Below are 18,018 nucleotides of genomic sequence, written 5' to 3'. Positions count from 1 at the left end.
CCATAATCTTTCAATTTTTTACAATATGTTTTGTATCTACAAGAGTAAAGTTGGACTTACAAAGAAGCCTCAGTAACGTAACACGTTCGTAAGTCGAGGAGCACCTGTATACTATTGTCTGTCATGTCTGCATAACTTGATTTCATTAATCATATGATATACACATAATTCCTACTACTATTTCCCATTGACTATTCCTTTTAACAACAGTAACAGGTTATTGAAGTAATATTGTATCGTGTTATTATCATAGTCATGTGCTTCCAATATGTTTGAAAACAGTTCACGAAGATTTGATCTACGACCCCGTCTTTCATGGTAACATAATAACATTATTATTGATGACAGTATCTTGGGTCTTGAAACAAACAAATGTATGAACAAAACATTTTACGTGTTGACTGCAGGTGGTAGAGAGGTGGAGCAGGATGACCAATTGTTCCGATTGTTTAATTGAAATGATTTACTCCACATTTAATACTTCCTGAATTTCTATGTACATATGAAATGTTACAAATAAAAATAAGAGAACCAATGCTTGTTTGTTGAACACCTTTGACTTAAACTGACAAAAATATTTAATTTACACTTAATTTCTCAAACTTGTGGCCTTAGTAACATGGTACTGTATTACAAAGCTTGCCTAATCTGAGATTCTTGTTTAATAATAATTTCAATCACATACGTTAACCAATCATAATCACTGTTACAAATGGACGAGTTCATTCATAAAATTTTACACCTTGCTACGTTAGGGTTTCCAGGTACCACCAGCCAGTCACTGAGCTTGTAGCAGGTTCATTTGTTTCCAACTGTACATTTATCTATTGTGCAGAAACTAGAGTTAATAAAGAAACAAACTGTGTCAGACATATGTAAGGCCAAGGATAAACTTAATGGTGCCAGTACATCTATTGCAAGGAAGCATATGAAAGTGCCAAAGGATAAAGAGCTGGAAGAAGCAGTGTACAAGTGGTGGGATTAAAGTCCTTGGTGTGGAGATAGTTGAAGCAGCTAATAAGCAGGCTAAGCGTTTGGGCATTCTATTCAAAGCTAGTGATGGTTTTCTCTGGAGTTTCTGGAATTGCCATGGTATTTGTAACAGGAAGTTACACGGTGTGGCTGGGAGTGCTCAAAATGAAGAAGTTGAGCCGTTTAGGCAGAAGTTGAACCAATTCATCAAAGACGAGGGGCTGAACTTGGCACAAGTTTACAATGCTGATGAGACAGGGTTATTTTGATGTTCACTCCCCAACAACACTCATGTCTTTAACCAGGCCCCCTGCTTCAGATACATGTCAGGTAGGTCTGTATCCTAACCTAATGTGAGCAGAGACAACAGTGTGGATAAGGAAGAAAGTGATCATAGTGTTGGATGATTATATTTTCAGCCCATTCACTATCCCTGCAATGGGTTGTAGGGAGAAGAGCAGCTGAAAGTATTCTCTTTCGGTAGGTCATTCTGGGCTTATATTTAGGCCTAAAAGATCCTGATTGGACAGCCATAATTTTGAGAATCGGTTATTGATTAATCTTAATCGAAAGTTTTGCAAAAAACATGAATGTTTCTTTTATTTTTATCTTTAGTTAACTGTTTTTTTATGATTTACTGTGGATTTATTTTAATATTTGAAACAATACAGTAATTATTTTGTTACTTTATACTTTCAGTACTTCTACTTGAGTAACATTTTGCCAATGTGACGATACTTTTACTCAAGTAACAAAATCCGGTACTTTTGCAACTGTGCTAACTATCGTACAGTACTTATAAAAGAAAGAAAAAGCACGTAATAAAACAGTACGTATGATGGCCACCTTTGTTCTGTACAGTACATACATGCTGACCACTTGTTCCTGTTGGACAGGAAAGGGGGGAATAGGGGTGAGGTTGTTCATGGAGGCTAGACTTCCACTGAGTAACACTTGCCTCATGTTGCATGATTCTTAACTCATATGTCTTGGGTTTTTAGTCTTAAATGACTTCTAGTGATAGAAGGGGAACTTTCCTTGATTTTTGGTGTCAGAACGTGGGCAGTTTCCTTTGGGAGCTAATGGTTGAGGTACTGTAATATGTAGGAGTGTATTCACTGATTTCATTCAGATAATTTTCTGTGAAATCTTTCACGCCTTGGCATCATTAAAAGGTCTTTGGCATGTTTTTTGACCTTAAAGACATTTGTGGTACTATTTGTGAATTCGGGGTTTATGTTCAAATGCACCTATGCATGAACACAGTGAGAAATGACTAGTCCATTCTATATCCTATTTATGATTATGATGTTCTAGAGTCACTTTGTAGAGTATCCCAGAGGACAGTGGGTACCAAGTTTGGATCCTTGTTAGGTGACTGTTATTAGTGATTTTCTAGAGTGCTTCATATTATGAATAGGGCAGTTCTCCTAGGGAATAGAGAGGATTCTTAGTAATTAGGTATCCTATGTGGCATGGACATTTGAATTAATTTGTAGGGTATGGTATGTTATTTTCTCATTTGTGGATATTTCTCACAGTGTGAGCACAGGGTTATTATAGGAAGTTATTGTAGTTTATGAGTAAACATAGGCATAGTCTCTTAATACAGTTACAGTAGTGGTTTTGTTACTGTTTGAGTCTAATAGAGCATGATGTAATGACATTCTGGAAGTATTAAAAGCTGTTACAGTATTTTGTTTTTCAGATTGCTGAGTGGTTTACTGCAGAGTTCTTAAATCTGCATAGAGTTTATGCCATTAAAGAAGAGGAGCCTTTTCTTCTTAGGGTATTTACACGCAATCATGAATCAACAAATCGTGGCATCAGGAAGAAAGGAGGACGAAAAGTATGGTTATTTTAAGTCTATTACTGGTAATAATTTTTAGATATACTGTACTGTACAGTACTGTACTGTACATTAGTTCACTTATACGTGTGTGTAATTAACAGTGTGCTGGTTAACTGTGATCTGAATTTAAAACATTCATCTGTTTTAAAATTCTTTTAGCATACTGTATCAGTTTAATGTGTATGATTTATTTAATTTTTAATGTTTTGGGTAAAGTAACTAGTAATCACACAAACTGCTTGTTAATTTTTTTCTTCTTAAACTGAGTTGCTAAGCAGTGAAGTCAAATACAGTGACCCCTCTGTTAACGAACTCAATCCGTTCCAGAAGGTCGTTCGTTAACCGAAAAGTTCTTTAACCGAAACCATTGTTTCAATAGGTTTTTGGGTAATTGGTTCCAGCTCACCGAAAATTTCCTAAATTCAACAAAAATGGTAGAAAAGTTCACTTACTTTGAGGTGTGTATGTAGAAGGCTCCTGGATGATGATGATGATGATGATGATGATGATGATGATGATGATGATGATGATGATGATGATGTTGGGATTTAGAATGGGGGTGGAGGAGAAGGAAGAAGAGAAGGCATTGGGGTGGAAGAGAAGTCACCCCATGGCGCCATTTCACCCATAAAATTTTAGCTCTCTTGGTGTAATTCAAGATTATTTTCTTTAAATCAACACTGCACTGCATTATTTATTGTCAATATGTAAAATATATTTCAAAATGACCAATAATTTGCTTGGAAACACAGAAAAAAAGTGTTTAGTTGAAGAGAGTCTCAAGCAAGATGTTACCTCCAGTGAAAACAGAGAGAGACTAACACTTGTTTGGTGTGTTAAGAGGCTGGATGCCGCGCATTAAACTAGTCACTTTACCTTCAATTATGTTCAATAATTGTTAAAATGACTAAAAAATTGAATATTAAACTTATAAAATTATTGAATAGTATAAACTTCTTGATATTTACTAAAATAGTAAGGAATTTAAGCCCTAGAACCGATTAATGTATTGGCGGACTGATACTAAAGCTGGTTGCCCGGTCAGTGCAAGCGAAAACATGTTGAGGTCGGTTCGTAAGAACTTCGTTAACCGAATTTTTTTCGTTAACAGAATTGAAGATCCTTATGGAAGGCAGTTCGTTAATCGAAATTACGTTAACCGAGGTGTTCGTTAAACGAGGGGTCACTGTACCATATGTGCATAAATTTAGTAGCCAGCCATAATTCTTGTGTAATGCCCTAGACACTTGAGGGGTTACTATACTGTATGTATGCTGTACAGTACATACATTTAAGTATCGAATGACTGGTAGTACTGTATTTAATTTTTTATTTTATTTTTTTAACATTTGCCAGGTAATGTTGATGGGTCAAGAAGTATTTGGTGATGTGTTACTTGCTTGTGGTCACTGTGGTTACTGGTCACACGAGGGCAGTAATGTTCGGAAACACCTCAAGAAATCTGTGTGTCTTAAGGAGAAAGGATACTCAAAAGAGGATTTAGCGGGACTGGATAGAACAGAAAGAAGGAAATTTCTTAGAAGGGTGGCAGCAGCAAAATGTCGTGCTAAGAAGAGAGCAAGAGGTACCGTATGTAGTATGTTCCTTTGAAACTTCCAGTTTATGCTTAAACTAAAGATGGTAGGTAATGCTCTTGCAGATACCATCCAGGAGTTGAGATGGAATATTCTAGAAATTGTCTACAGTACCACCTAATGTTATTAGTTAGGGTTACATTCCTAGGGGTTATTTTCCATGTAATTTGTCTCAAAGAAATAGTTTTGTACACTACACTGAGATTTACTTCAAACAAAGGATTGTGATTTTTAAATACAGTCGACCCTCGTTAAAGCGGACTAATAGGGGGGGAAGGGTGTCCGTTTTAGACGATTGTCCAAATTAACCGATTTAGGGGTTAATATTGCATATTACGGTATTACCCCGCTTTACACGGTTTCTCTTTCCGCGATTTCTCATTTTCTCATTTACGCGGTACCTTGCCAGAACCAGACTTTCACTTTCCGCGGTGCATCTACTCATATACGCAGTGAAGTATAATTTTTATTTATTTTTTTATTTAGCTCATAAAATTCATACAAATTACTCGACCAGAATATAATTTACATTGCTGGAATTCTTACAATATGATGATCATTTTTAATATAAACATCATGGATTTTGCATTAGACATACAAATTTTAGATCTAATGTAATAATTTGGTTTACACAAAGCAAATATTTTATCTTTTGTGCAAATTATATGAAGTTTACATTCAAAATATTCCCTGACCTGCAAGGAATCCAGAAATGTCAATTATATTATCCTAACTTTAGTCTGAGGTATTATTTATTACTAAATGTTAAAATCTAGAGTTTTCACCCAAACATTAATCTGGTAGGGAGGGAAGGTGGGGGGGACGGTTGGGACCGACCGACCCAGCTGGCCTGAGTGTGAGGAGGGGGGGAGGCAAGGTGGGGTACTTTGATTGACAGATAGTGTCGTGAAGAATATTTTTTTTTATTAACTGAAGATATTTGTTTTAGCTCATAAAATTCATACAAATTACTCGACCAGAATATAATTTACATTGCTGGAATTCTTACAATCTGATGATCATTTTGAATATAAACATCATGGATTTTGCATTAGACATACAAATTTTAGATCTAATGTAATAATTTGGTTTACACAAAGCAAATATTTTATCCTTTGTGCAGAATATATGAAGTTTACATTCAAAATATTCCCTGACCTGTAAGGAATCCAGAAATGTCAATTATATTATCCTAACTTTAGTCTGAGGTATTATTTATTACTTAAAATTAAAATCTAGAGTTTTCACCCAAACATTAATCAGAGAGGTAGGAGCTAATGAGCTGGGAAGGGGGGGGGGGATTTGAGTCCATTATTTGAATGGACATTAACCTGGGAACTGTATTTCTCTTAAATATTAATTGTGTGAGCATACCATCATAAAATTTAGATGTTATTTTTACTACAACATAGGTATTGTGTTGGAAAAAGTGGAGTTTGGGGGTCGGGCCAGTCTCTGTTGGAATTAATCCATATGTTCTGCTGTTCACTTTACGCGGTTTTCACTTTCCGCGGTACCTTGTGGGTTCAATTGACCGCGTAAATCGGGGTACTACTGTATTGCATTATACAGCTATGTTTATGTTTATTTGAGTGCCCCGTCATAGGTGTCTGTTTTCTCTCATTTCAGGACGCCTGAGTCGTCCGTTTTCTCTTAATCTTGGAGTGCAGTGCACCAGAGACTTCTTTATTCCTTAGTAATGACACAGAATTTGATATTGCAACTGGGGTTGCAATTGTTGAGGCAACTTAGTTATGTCTGATTACAGTTGGAATATTCAAGATCCATTGTGAGTGATGTTTAAAGCTTCAACTGTCTTTATGGTTGGTAAAACTTGTCAAGTCTGTCAGTGTGAGTGGCATGTGTGAGGCCTTGTGTTTGTACAACCGCTAAATATATAAATATATAATGTTATGGTAATTATCAGAAACACACATAGGCATGACCAGGTTTGTTACAAAGTGATGAAAAGGATACTGTATAGTGGGTAGTCCACAAAACATGTAGCCATGTCTCTTTATTTGAGTGCCCCGTCATAGGAGTCCGTTTTCTCTCACTTCAGGACGCCTGAGTCGTCCGTTTTCTCTCACTTCAGGACGCCTGAGTCGTCCGTTTTCTCAATCTTAGAGTGCAGTGCACCAGAGACTTCGTTATTCCTTAGTAGTGACACAGAATTTGAAATTGCAACCCTAATTGCAACTGGGACAATCCCAGAACCAGAAATTTGATATTGACAGTTCAGATTTCGTCCGATTTATCCGAAATCCGGATTAAAGGGGTCCGAATTAACGAGGGTCGACTGTAAAAAATTACAAATGAATACAATAACATCAAAAGTGATGCTAAACGTCAAGATTTACGTAGAATGAATTTCTTTTATTAATTTTTGGGGAGGGAAACAAAGAATCAAATGAAAAATTAAGAAAACGTCAGGATATGATGTGCATGTTTAAGAAGGCTCCCCCATGGGGAGTGTCTAGGTAAAGGTGTCAATGAAAGTTTTGAGAGAGGCATATGGTGTTAATATATACCCACTATCTATGTTCTTAAGAAGCAAAGAAAGAAACTCCACTTAAATTCTTATAATTACTTTTATTTTATATGGGTATATTCTTGGTCGGGGGTCCGCCACTGTCTTTAGATATTTTAGAAGATTATAATTTTGCAAATCCCCTGAAAGACTTAAAATTTTGATTATGCCCTATATTGGAAGCATAATGTGTTGTCTAATGGTAGACCCTGCTGCCATATGGCATCACGAAAATTGTGACCAAGTCCCAGGCTGCTGATCTAACTTTCTGCCTCATTTACACACAATTGTAGGGTCTCAATTGTTTCTCTTGCCATTGACAACACAACATACTGTACGTATATTGTTTCTCACTCTTGATCTTTTTTCATTTTTGTATTTCTTTATGGTTTATAATTATTATTATTATTATTATTATTATTACTACTACTACTACAGGCTGTACCTCTCTAGTCCGGCATTCTGTGGTCCGGAAACTCCCGTGGTCCGGAACAATTTTAGTTTGCCCATGGAGAAAATTAATTTGAGTCTGGTACTTTCGATGTTTGGCTAAATTTGGCCTTATTTACCCTACTTTTTGGGGGAATTACTACCTGTAATAAAGCAACATCCTAATAAACCAACAAAAATAACACAGATAAAGTTAAATAAAAACTGAAAACATCACAGAGAAAGTTCTTATGTTCTACAGCTTCAGCTAGAGTTGAACCTGATGACTTGGCAGCTTCGTCATCCGAGTAAAAACACACACAACAACATTGGCTGGCCTTATGTTTTAAACTTTACCACCACTGGTGGGTAGAATTTTTGTTTTAAATTCCAAAACATTAATTAAAATATATATGAACAGTAAATAAGTGTTGCTTTCATATTCATCTGGAGAGTAATGACGATATGTTTTCACGTGCGCACTTACATAAGCGATCTCACTTATTTTTACCATTAATGGTTAGCTACTTCCATTGTTCCATTTATTAACATTAAATAACATTACTTAAAACGACCTTATTAATTTTACTACAGCTACAACCAGGGTCTTATTTTCTTCAGTTTTATATGTAGAACCAATCAGTCACTGGTTTTGTAAACATTAACGAAAACAATGCCGTCTTGTCTCCTCGTGTGTTTTAATATTCTACATATTATTAATGAATTGTATTGTTCATTTTGCACACATAAAAATTAATTCAATCAAAAAGACATTCAGTAATAAACAATAATGAGTGTTTTGTACATAGAGAAATGACACCGTTTACACGATTGTGCACGTCTGAATGTTGGCAGGCCGCTCAAACCCGTCGAAATTCGAGTTTCCACCATCGAAATTTTAAATTGTGCAGTGTTTTTTTTTCCAAGTAAAAAATGTTGAATTAAAAACTCGCGAAATTTGAGAACCTACTGTACAACATTTAACCATTCAATATGTCTTCAAAGAGACCACGAAGCAGTGAAAGTGGTGCTAGTCCCTCCAAGTGTATGCACAAGTCACTGTCTATCCAGGGAAAGGGTGAATTTCCATGGTCCGGAAATTTCCATGGTCCGGCACCGGTCAGGTCCCGAGGTTGCCGGACTAGAGAGGTACAACCTGTAGTACTAGGTATTTTTTTTTTTTTTTTTTTTTTTTAAATGCCCTCCAGCCTCTCCCAATAGCCATACTTTCGCCACCATTTTATTACCTTAATATTAAATAAACTAATACATAAGTAGCTACCCTAGCTGTGTTGAGTTAGTTGAGCCACAGATCTATGCGGCATTCAGTGACTGTTGCCTCATAGTCAATATCTGCAACTGTTGTCGGCTTTGGGGCCGATGATCTCATTCCCCTGAGGCAGAGCAAAGCCAACCTAAGGAGAGAGAAGGACAGTCGACATCTCATCCAGGCTGTAACATAACTTCTGGGCTGCTGCTTCTGTTCGGATATCACTTCTTCGAGTCTGGCGTAGAAGCATCTTGCACTTGGTCCCATCCCACCAGAGGTTGTGAACACTAGAGGAGTGAAGCTGCCTTGATCAACGTTCTGAATTCTCTCCCCGTGTGCCCTTATCTTGTCGTTCTCATTCCTCCTGTGTGGCCATGGGATAAAAAATCCTGATGTTGAAGAAGGCTCGCTGCCCCCGCGTCCAGATTCCTCGAGCACTGACGTCAACACAGGCTTCGTTGGATGTGTTTGAAGTCTTATGTTGGAAAATCTCACCGTCCAATGGAAGGAGGGTCGGTTCTACCCGGACATCACGGCAGATTTCCTTCAACATACTTGCTGTTAGATCCCTTACGTCATGCCTCATGCATATGAAGCCCCCTTTCTTGCACACCATGGCGTGATTGACGTCATAGGAAGAGAGGCCTACCGTACCTTAGAGCAGTGGCATCTGTAAATTCCTGTTTATTGAGACTGAAACCATTTGGCCATATCGGTAACGTAGTTAACCAGTTCGAGGCGCCCACCTTCTGTGCTATAGCTACTTTTTTTTTTTAAATTCTTTGGTACTTGCAGCAACAGTTGCTGCAATTTATCACTTTGGCCGTGCTGTCGTTCTGGACCTTCGAATCTTGTTTTCTTCACTGGTATCCACCTCCCCTGTTGCGTTCTGAGCTATTATGTGGTCCGTGAGGGCTGAAGTGAGCTTAACTGAGTTTTGTTGTTCGGTGGCAGCAATCTCCTCTGGATTGGTTAATCCCCCCCCCCCCTCCTGGGTGGGCTAATCCTCAAAAAAAAAAAAAGCAGGTGTGGGAGTAGGGCAGTCATAGCAGCAAGACCTGGCTGGTTGACTTGATCTTTATCTGGGATGAAATTTTTTTTAACCTTATGTCTGTGAGAGACCAAGAATTTATAACTGGTTCACAGGTGGCTGGCTAATCCTTGACCAGAGATGACCTTTTTTTTTCTACTTTATGAATAATTTTAACTAGGACATCATTCATGTGTGTGCTTCTCACTGTACAAGACATTACTTTGATCTACAGTATCTGTTTTCCTTTCCTGTGTATTTTGTGTGTGTCAATTTCCTAATAACATACAATACCCATATTTATGTCATTCACACGCCATGTAGGTTAGCTTATCGATGAGTGTATCAAAGACAAGGACAGTGAATGTCAAGTATTCATTAAATAATGGACCTGTAAATATATTTTTACTAATAGAGGTGGAAAAGCTGTGTGTTTAATATACTGGTAAAATTATAACTTGTGTTGCCAGATGAAAGAAAGGGAGAACAGTATTTTCACAAAACAATGTAGGGTACATCCCAGGATGATATCACAAGAGTGAGTTACATGATTGCACACAAATTTGCAAAGAACAGCAAGCCTTTCTCTGAAGGAGAATTGATAAAAAGTGTATGGTTGACTCTGCCTTTAGGTCCAGACAAAATGTGTAGAGGATCTCACTGAGAACCTAAATCTCCAGTTAAGAAATACTGTAGAGTACAGTATTATATGATACAGCATGCCCCAGGGGGGTTGCTGCTGCCTCACGGATCTCATCCTCTCCCTACTGGGCAACTACCGCGGGATCTCGTTGTTGTCCGTAGCTGGCAAGATTATCACCTGAGTCCTCCAAAACAGACTTCTTCCTGAAGCTGAAAACTTCCCCCCAGAATCTCAGTGTGGTTTTAGACCATCACATGGCACCACTAACATGATCTTTGCTGCCCACCAGATACAGGAAAAGTGCAGAGAACATTGTCGTGACCTGTACATGGCCTTCATCGACCTAACCAAGGCCTTCAACTTGGTCATTATGGAAGCCCTCAGTCGCTTTGGTTACCCATCGAAATTCATTGCCATTGTGAGGCAACTCCATGATGGCATGAATGGCAGTGTCCTGCACAATGGCACCCAGTTTGATTTCTTCCCCATCCAAATGGGGGTTAAACAAGGGTGTGTACTGGCACCAACTCTTTTTTCCATTTTCTTGGCTGTCTTCCTTACTCGTGTCAGTGCCAATTTAGCCGGCGGGGTGGACAACCAGTACCGAATGAAGGGTCTTTTCAACATAAGATGACTCTAGGCAGGAACAAAGGTGCTGGCAGCTTCCATTACTGAACTTCAGTTTGCAAACAACCTCACCCTCGACGCTCATATTGAACACGTCCTATAGGAGATCCTAAGCACCTATACAGATGCGTATACACACTTCGGCCTTGAGGTGAATGTATGTAAGAGTCAGATTCTCTTTCAACCTGCCCCTGGTTCAGCCACACCTCCACCATCCATCCAGGTTAATGGTACTACCCTCTCTAATGTTACCCATTCTCAGTATCTTGGCTCCCACCTGTCCACTACTGCAGACATCAATGAAGAGATTAACATCAGATCGGATGTGCATCTCAAGCCTTTGGCAGACTCTGTACCCGTGTCTTCAGCTGTAAGTAGCCGAAATTATCTTCAAAGTTGCACGTATATCGAGCAGTGGTCCTCCCCGCCCTGCTGTATGGCAGCGGGGAGGCAGTTCCATCCTCCGACTGATTGATTGATTGATTGATTGTGATAATTACATCCCTGGTGATCAACAGCTTAGGTCATCCCTGGTGATCAACAGCTTAGGTCATCCCTGGTGATCAACAGCTTAAGTCATCCCTGGTGATCAACAGCTTAGGTCATCCCTGGTGATCAACAGCTTAGGTCATCCCTGGTGATCAACAGCTTAGGTCATCCCTGGTGATCAACAGCTTAGGTCATCCCTGGTGATCAACAGCTTAAGTCATCCCTGGTGATCAACAGCTTAGGTCATCCCTGGTGATCAACAGCTTAGGTCATCCCTGGTGATCAACAGCTTAGGTCATCCCTGGTGATCAACAGCTTAGGTCATCCCTGGTGATCAACAGCTTAGGTCATCCCTGGTGATCAACAGCTTAGGTCATCCCTGGTGATCAACAGCTTAGGTCATCCCTGGTGATCAACAGCTTAGGTCATCCCTGGTGATCAACAGCTTAGGTCATATGTTGCTGAATTAAAAGAAGGGCTTAAAAGACTAAAATCAAATAATGCAATGTAAAACAAATTAGTAGCAAATAACAGAACTTTACTAAAAAAATTTTTTAAACACAGAATAGAAAAAAGTCAAGCTTTTGTAAAAGACCGGCTTCCTCCATGAAGGAGAGGATGTCCCCTCCATGCTACCCCCCCCCCCCTCCCAGCACCAAAGAGAGACAGTAAGACCCGTCTCTCCCCGGCACTGGGAGAGGTGGTTCCGAGTGTGCTGGGAAGACGAGAAGAAATGCCAGTATTCTCGCTGACACCAACGTACTGTAGAAGCATCGAGGCTACCATTAGCCATGAACGACTATGTTGTACTGACCATATTACCCGCATGGATGACAGTAGACTACAAAAGCACCTCTTTACAGTCACCTGACGAATAGTAAACATAACGCAGGCGGGCAATGGTAAAGGTTTAACCCCTATGCCCCGGGCAGGGTGCCGCTGGCCATACCCCCCTTACATGGGGTAAATCGAGAAAAATCAACTTTTCCAAAAATAATTTTTAGCCTTTTTAAATGATAAAACAATAAAAAAGACGCAAGAAAAACTATATATTGACCCTCTAGAAACTTCCCTGGGTCTGCACTGGCGGAAAAATGGCAGTGCAGAGTGAGGGATATAAGGGGACGGCATTGTTTTGACGCGAGCGCTCGTGGTCACATACTCACTTCATGGCCATTTACTGCTTGCCTTTGTGTCCGGGGTGGCCAGTAATGCATATATTTACTGATCGTAATACTTATTTCCTATAAATAATTCATTTAGAATTTATTTTATTTACATTATTTTTCATAAAAACTGCTAGGCGACACACACCCAGTCTGTCACCAGGCTGTCTGGTTGTCTTTGTGTTTGGGAGAGCAAGTAAGGCATAGAAATAATTATTGGAACAATAATTCCACGAATAAATACATTTATAACATAATCATAGCATTATTTTCCAGTAATACTACACTACAATACAACTACACTGCTTTTAGTAATATTACTTTGACACAACATGATAAAATGGACAAACAAAATGAAACAAACAAAAGTAGGGAATTACGTTCAGGAAGCTTCCCTGTGGCCGAGGTGTGGCGTGACAGGCAAATAGTCACACTGGAACCTGATAACTCGCGCTGGGCATTTAAACAGTGGCGGGAAAAGGTGAGTGTTCTGGAACGTCACCCGGGACGTAAGGGTTAATAACTCATATCATTGTATCATAGCTGGATGATCGTCATATTTGATTCTGAGTGACAGCAATGTAGTACAGTAGGAGTTGTAGGGTTGGGTTTTTTTTTTTAATGTGGCCTCCAGCCTCCCCCAATAGCCACACCTACGCTGCCATTTTATTACCTGCGACTGTTGTCGGCTTGGGGGCCGATGCTCTCGTTCCCCTGAGGCAGAGCAATGCAGACCTAAGGAGAGAGAAGGACAGTCAACATCTCAACCAGGCTATAACATAACTTCTGGGCTGCTGCTTCTGTTCGGATATCACCTCCGCGAGTCTGGCGTAGAAACATCTTGCACTTGGTCCCATCCCACCAGAGGTTGTGAACACCCGAGGAGTGAAGCTGCCTTGATCAACGTTCTGAATTCTCTCCCCATATGCCCTGTACAGTATTTTATTTTGTCAGGTAGGAAACAAGCAATTAGCCCACTTTGCAGCAGATAACTGTTTGTGATGAAATCCTTGTAAGGGATTCTTTGTTAGTACTGTACTTGACTTACATAGTGAATTTACTCACTAATTCTATGATTTCAAACTGATTGAGAATGACATGTCCTTGGCCGCCTCTCCTTACCCGCCTCCCCTTCCTCATTTGATGTTGATAAATTCCCAGTTGAACTTCAACTTGACCTTATTGACCTGTAATTTGATCCATTGCATTTGGAACAGTTCAGGTTAGTTACTCTTCCCAGTTTATATGCTTCTTAATACTCATACTTTTTCAAAAATAAAGATTCATGCTCAAAGAATATTTCACACTTTCTACCTTAATGACAACATCTAGTGCTGCTCCATGGATTGAGCCTAAAAAAAAAAAAAAAAAAGTCACCATCATTCCTGGAAAATGTCCTGCAAACAGTCCAGCTTGTACTTTACTGCACCCAAGAAATCACATCTTTCCATCAGCTTAGATGTGAAAATTTATGACATGTGGAGTCTGGAGAGAGAGTGAGTGGCTGGGGAAGAGACAGCACCTGGAAAGATAAAGGCAGAGGAGAGACAATGGAGGAGAGTGACCTTGACAGTTATGTCACATACTGTGCTTGGTTAGTTTAAGTCTGTTTGTCTCTTTGTTTTAATTGTTTAATTGATGCTTCTTAAAGAAAAGTAGAGAAAGAATAATTATGAAATTCCCATGGCTCGTGGTGATCGGGCAGCCACTCATGAGTGACGTCACTGCTTCAGTGATATAAAAATATGTTTATTCATAGATGTCATATATTTTCAGCCTGTACAGTATGCTATTATAACACAAAGTTAGAAGTTTACTCTAGTTTGTGACAATTTATTTATCAGTGACCCAAGGCTAAAAAATCTTTGAAAGCATTTGAGGAGGATGTAAGGTAGATGATTAGTGGGTCTCATGTTTTGACCTGACTTGTTACATCGCTCATTTTCTATAAGCTCTTCTTTCGTGCGGTGGAGGTGGTGTGTGGATTAGTGGATCCCGTGTTATTGACCTGACCTGATGTTATGTAAGGTCACCCTTTGTATATAAGCCTCTCTCAGTCTCTTTAAATTCAGTTGCCTCTGAAGATGTCTTGAATAAAGACAAAAGCTAAGGTGCTCCAGTGTTTCCCCTTTTCCTGTTTGGTTTTATCAAGATTTATCTTGCCCACATTTCCATTGGGGATCTACATGAAATACTGTATGTGAGCAAACATTCTCTGTGAATAAACTGAATAAATTAAAATTTAGACCTGTGATAATTATAATTGATGACCACCTTGGAGTGGTATAGTATTCAGCATAGTAACAACAAAAACAACACCAAACTTAAACAGTTTGGTTAATGTGCTTAACATATGCAGGTATTCCTCGACTTACGACCTACTCGACCTACGACCGCCCCAGTCGTACCAAAAATTTTTTAAATTATGTACGTATTTTCGAGTCCCGACGTTTGTGATTGCGCTGTGTACCGACAAATTTTTTTTTTGTAATTCCCTTATAAATGGCTGGCAAGCTTAAAAGTGAGAGTTTTGTGGTGCTGAGAAGAAAAAGAGACACCCATTTTAGATTTTCTATGTATTATTTTCGCATTTTTTACTTACGGCCAATTTGACTTACGACCTGGATTTGGGTCCCTAACCCCGTCATAAGTCGGGGAGTTGCTGTATTGTAATTTTAAGTAAACTTTAGGAGTTTTCCTCTCTGAAGCGGAATGTTGTCACTGTACAGTATTCATTTTTTTTTTTTATTTGCAGTTACTGCTGGTGAAGCTACATCAGAAGTGAATGTATCAAGTGGGAATGAGCCAAAAGTTGGCACCAACACTTACACACCATATTCTCTATCTCTGGGAATGTGTTCGGATGCTTATGCAGAATGCCTTGTGGAAATTCAAGAAACGTCTTGTGGAACAGGGGCCAATAGAACTGGCACAGAAGCTCCTCCAAATGCTTCTAATACACCTGTTGTTACTGGGTTGACACAACAGAAAATAAAGAGAAAACCTCTTACCCTTGGACCTGCTGTGGAGCATGAGGTGGTTCAGAGAGTTTCCTATGACATCTTTACAGTTAATGATAAAAATGAAAGAGTTGCTTGGAAACCTCAAATATGTCATAAGGTATAGTATTTCTTGAGTGGACTCCAAACTATGGCTTTCATATTTCTAAAGGTTATCTTATAATTTGTCTAAATAAAAATTTAATCAGCACCTGCAGCTTCAGGTTGTGTAGATGGTTGGAGTAATAAATTATTTACAGCATACAAGGACACATGTAATACTGCACTGTGTTGCATCATATTTTTTAAATGTTCCAAATACTGAATTGCAGTTTTGCTCTGTTAAAAACAAATCACTGTACAGTATATTGATTATAACCTTAGGTGCTTTGTGAAGCATAATTTAAAAGAGATAGATAGTGATAAAACAGAAAATATTTAATGTGAGTAGCTTCACCATTCATCCTTGTAGCCTTTTTATTATAGCAGATTTTGTCACACAGCACAGTACAGCACAGTACCTGTATAATGCATCAGCACACACAATTACAGGAACTAAACTACATATAAATTATTTAGTTTTATGGGATGCAGTTGCTATGTCTCTGCCACTGTAATAGGAGGATTATGACCCTGGGTTGTCTCTTTATTTGTTTGTTTTTACCACTTGTGTCCAGTCATTCATTGCCTTAACTACTCAAAATCATCACAACAGAACTTTAGACTCAGTTAATGATTTCCCACATTTGATTAAGATGTGGTTCTAGTTCAAAGAAAAGCAGTGTGACTTTAATGGACTCTATAACTTGGATTAGACAATTGCATTTCTGGTTCAATTTACTACATAATTAATTTATAGACTGATCCCAGATCCCTTGAGACCTGTTTAACCCAGTCCAATTAATAACCATCATGACCACTGAAGGCTGAAGAGTAACAGAGTCATGCAGCTGCAACAATATGTAACTCACTTTTCATTTGATAAATCCAGTCACAGAGTGGTACTGCAGAACCACCTTACTTCCATCCAATTTTAAGGAAACCCAGAGGAGGAATCTAAGACATTCTTTTTCAGGATTGGTCATAGAATGGGATTTCAGCTTATTTGGAAAAAAAAAAGCAATATTGTATTGGCAACACTATGATTGCTCATCCGATATACTTGTGCCTCGAATATTGGCCTATGGAATCCCTTCAGTTACTCTCATGATCTTAAAGTGGGAGGATGTTGCTCTTGTGAGTACAGTACAGTATACAGTATTGCATTTTTGTAAACAGCACCTTTAAACGTCATTGGTAAATTTCTTACTGATCTAACATTGTAGAGTACAGTGGTGATGTCACAACAGATTTGTGTGAAGAGGTGAAATATTTGAAATCATTTAATTTGGTTAACTTTAGATAAATTACTTTGAAACCATTGGGTCTTCTAAATTGATTCATGAGCTTAAAATTTCAAACTTATTTCTAAATTGTTGTGTAGCTCTGCATATCTTTTGCACTCTTCCAGTGACTGTAACTGAAGCAGAGATGTCATTCAGCACTGGTTCATGTTAAAAACTGCCTCAAGTCAACTGTGTGTCAAGAGAGCCTCACAGATTTAGGAACATTGGCCACTGAATCAAAACTTGAAAGAGACCTAATCCTTTATGATATTATTGAAATATTTGTTAACAGAAAAGCCCACAAAGCACTGTTAAATGAGTTGCAGACTTGTAGACAACTTCACAACTAGACTGATAAGGTATACTGTACAGTGATATCCCCATTAGCCGGAACAATTGGTGCAGAGCACTTCCGGGGATGAGAGATTTCTGGCTAACCAAACGACTTTCTCAAACCCTGAAAAATTTCTTAGCCCCAGAATCTTTTCCGGTTACTGGGAAAAGTTTCCGAGTGTCTGAACTAGACCTCTTGCACACACAGACACTAGCCCACTTCCCCAGAATGTTTCTGAGTGCTGGGGATGTTTTCCTTGATTCTAAACTACCGAAGTCTGTAAATGCAGTTCTAATTAAGTTAGAAACTCCATTTCTTTACTATAATAATCCAGAATAGTTTGCCTAAAAGTCTGGTAAAATAAATATATTTTTAAATAAAAAATCTTTATGATATGGGCATTTATGATGCTGTGTGTTACAGCAAAGACTGATATTTTCCACTCCCATGGAGCTGTGGGGGATTAGTGGGTCTCGTGTACCTGACCTGACTCAATGTCAGCTGGAGGTAGGTTGGGGGATTAGTGGTTTCATATTACTGACCTGATGGAATGTCAGGTCACCCTTTCTTGGCCGGGGATTAGTGGGTCTCATGACCTGAACATGTCTTGAATAAACATGAAACCTAAAGTATTTTTAGAAAGATTGTGATAAATATGGAGTGAGAAAGCTCGTTAGTCGCTTGGGCGATCTGTCAC

At 38.8% G+C, this 18,018-nt stretch overlaps 1 protein-coding gene across 2 annotated transcripts in view; it reads left to right on the top strand.

Annotated features, from left to right (window-relative positions):
- Positions 1-18,018, top strand: part of LOC121860720 — a 63,109-nt gene that overhangs the window by 16,448 nt on the left and 28,643 nt on the right. The window contains exons 3-5 of one of the 2 annotated variants that reach the window (XM_042358037.1): positions 2,681-2,821; positions 4,181-4,421; positions 15,359-15,723. In XM_042358037.1, coding sequence (XP_042213971.1) covers positions 2,681-2,821; positions 4,181-4,421; positions 15,359-15,723 — 747 coding nt within the window. The remainder of the gene's footprint in view (positions 1-2,680; positions 2,822-4,180; positions 4,422-15,358; positions 15,724-18,018) is intronic. The other variant, XM_042358046.1, reaches the window with a different exon arrangement.

This window comes from Homarus americanus, unplaced genomic scaffold (assembly GCF_018991925.1).
Source record: "Homarus americanus isolate GMGI-L3 unplaced genomic scaffold, GMGI_Hamer_2.0 scaffold40248, whole genome shotgun sequence".
NCBI lineage: Eukaryota > Metazoa > Arthropoda > Malacostraca > Decapoda > Nephropidae > Homarus > Homarus americanus.
The sequence above is the reverse complement of the archived record's forward strand: the minus strand, read 5'-3'. Positions and strand labels throughout refer to the sequence as shown.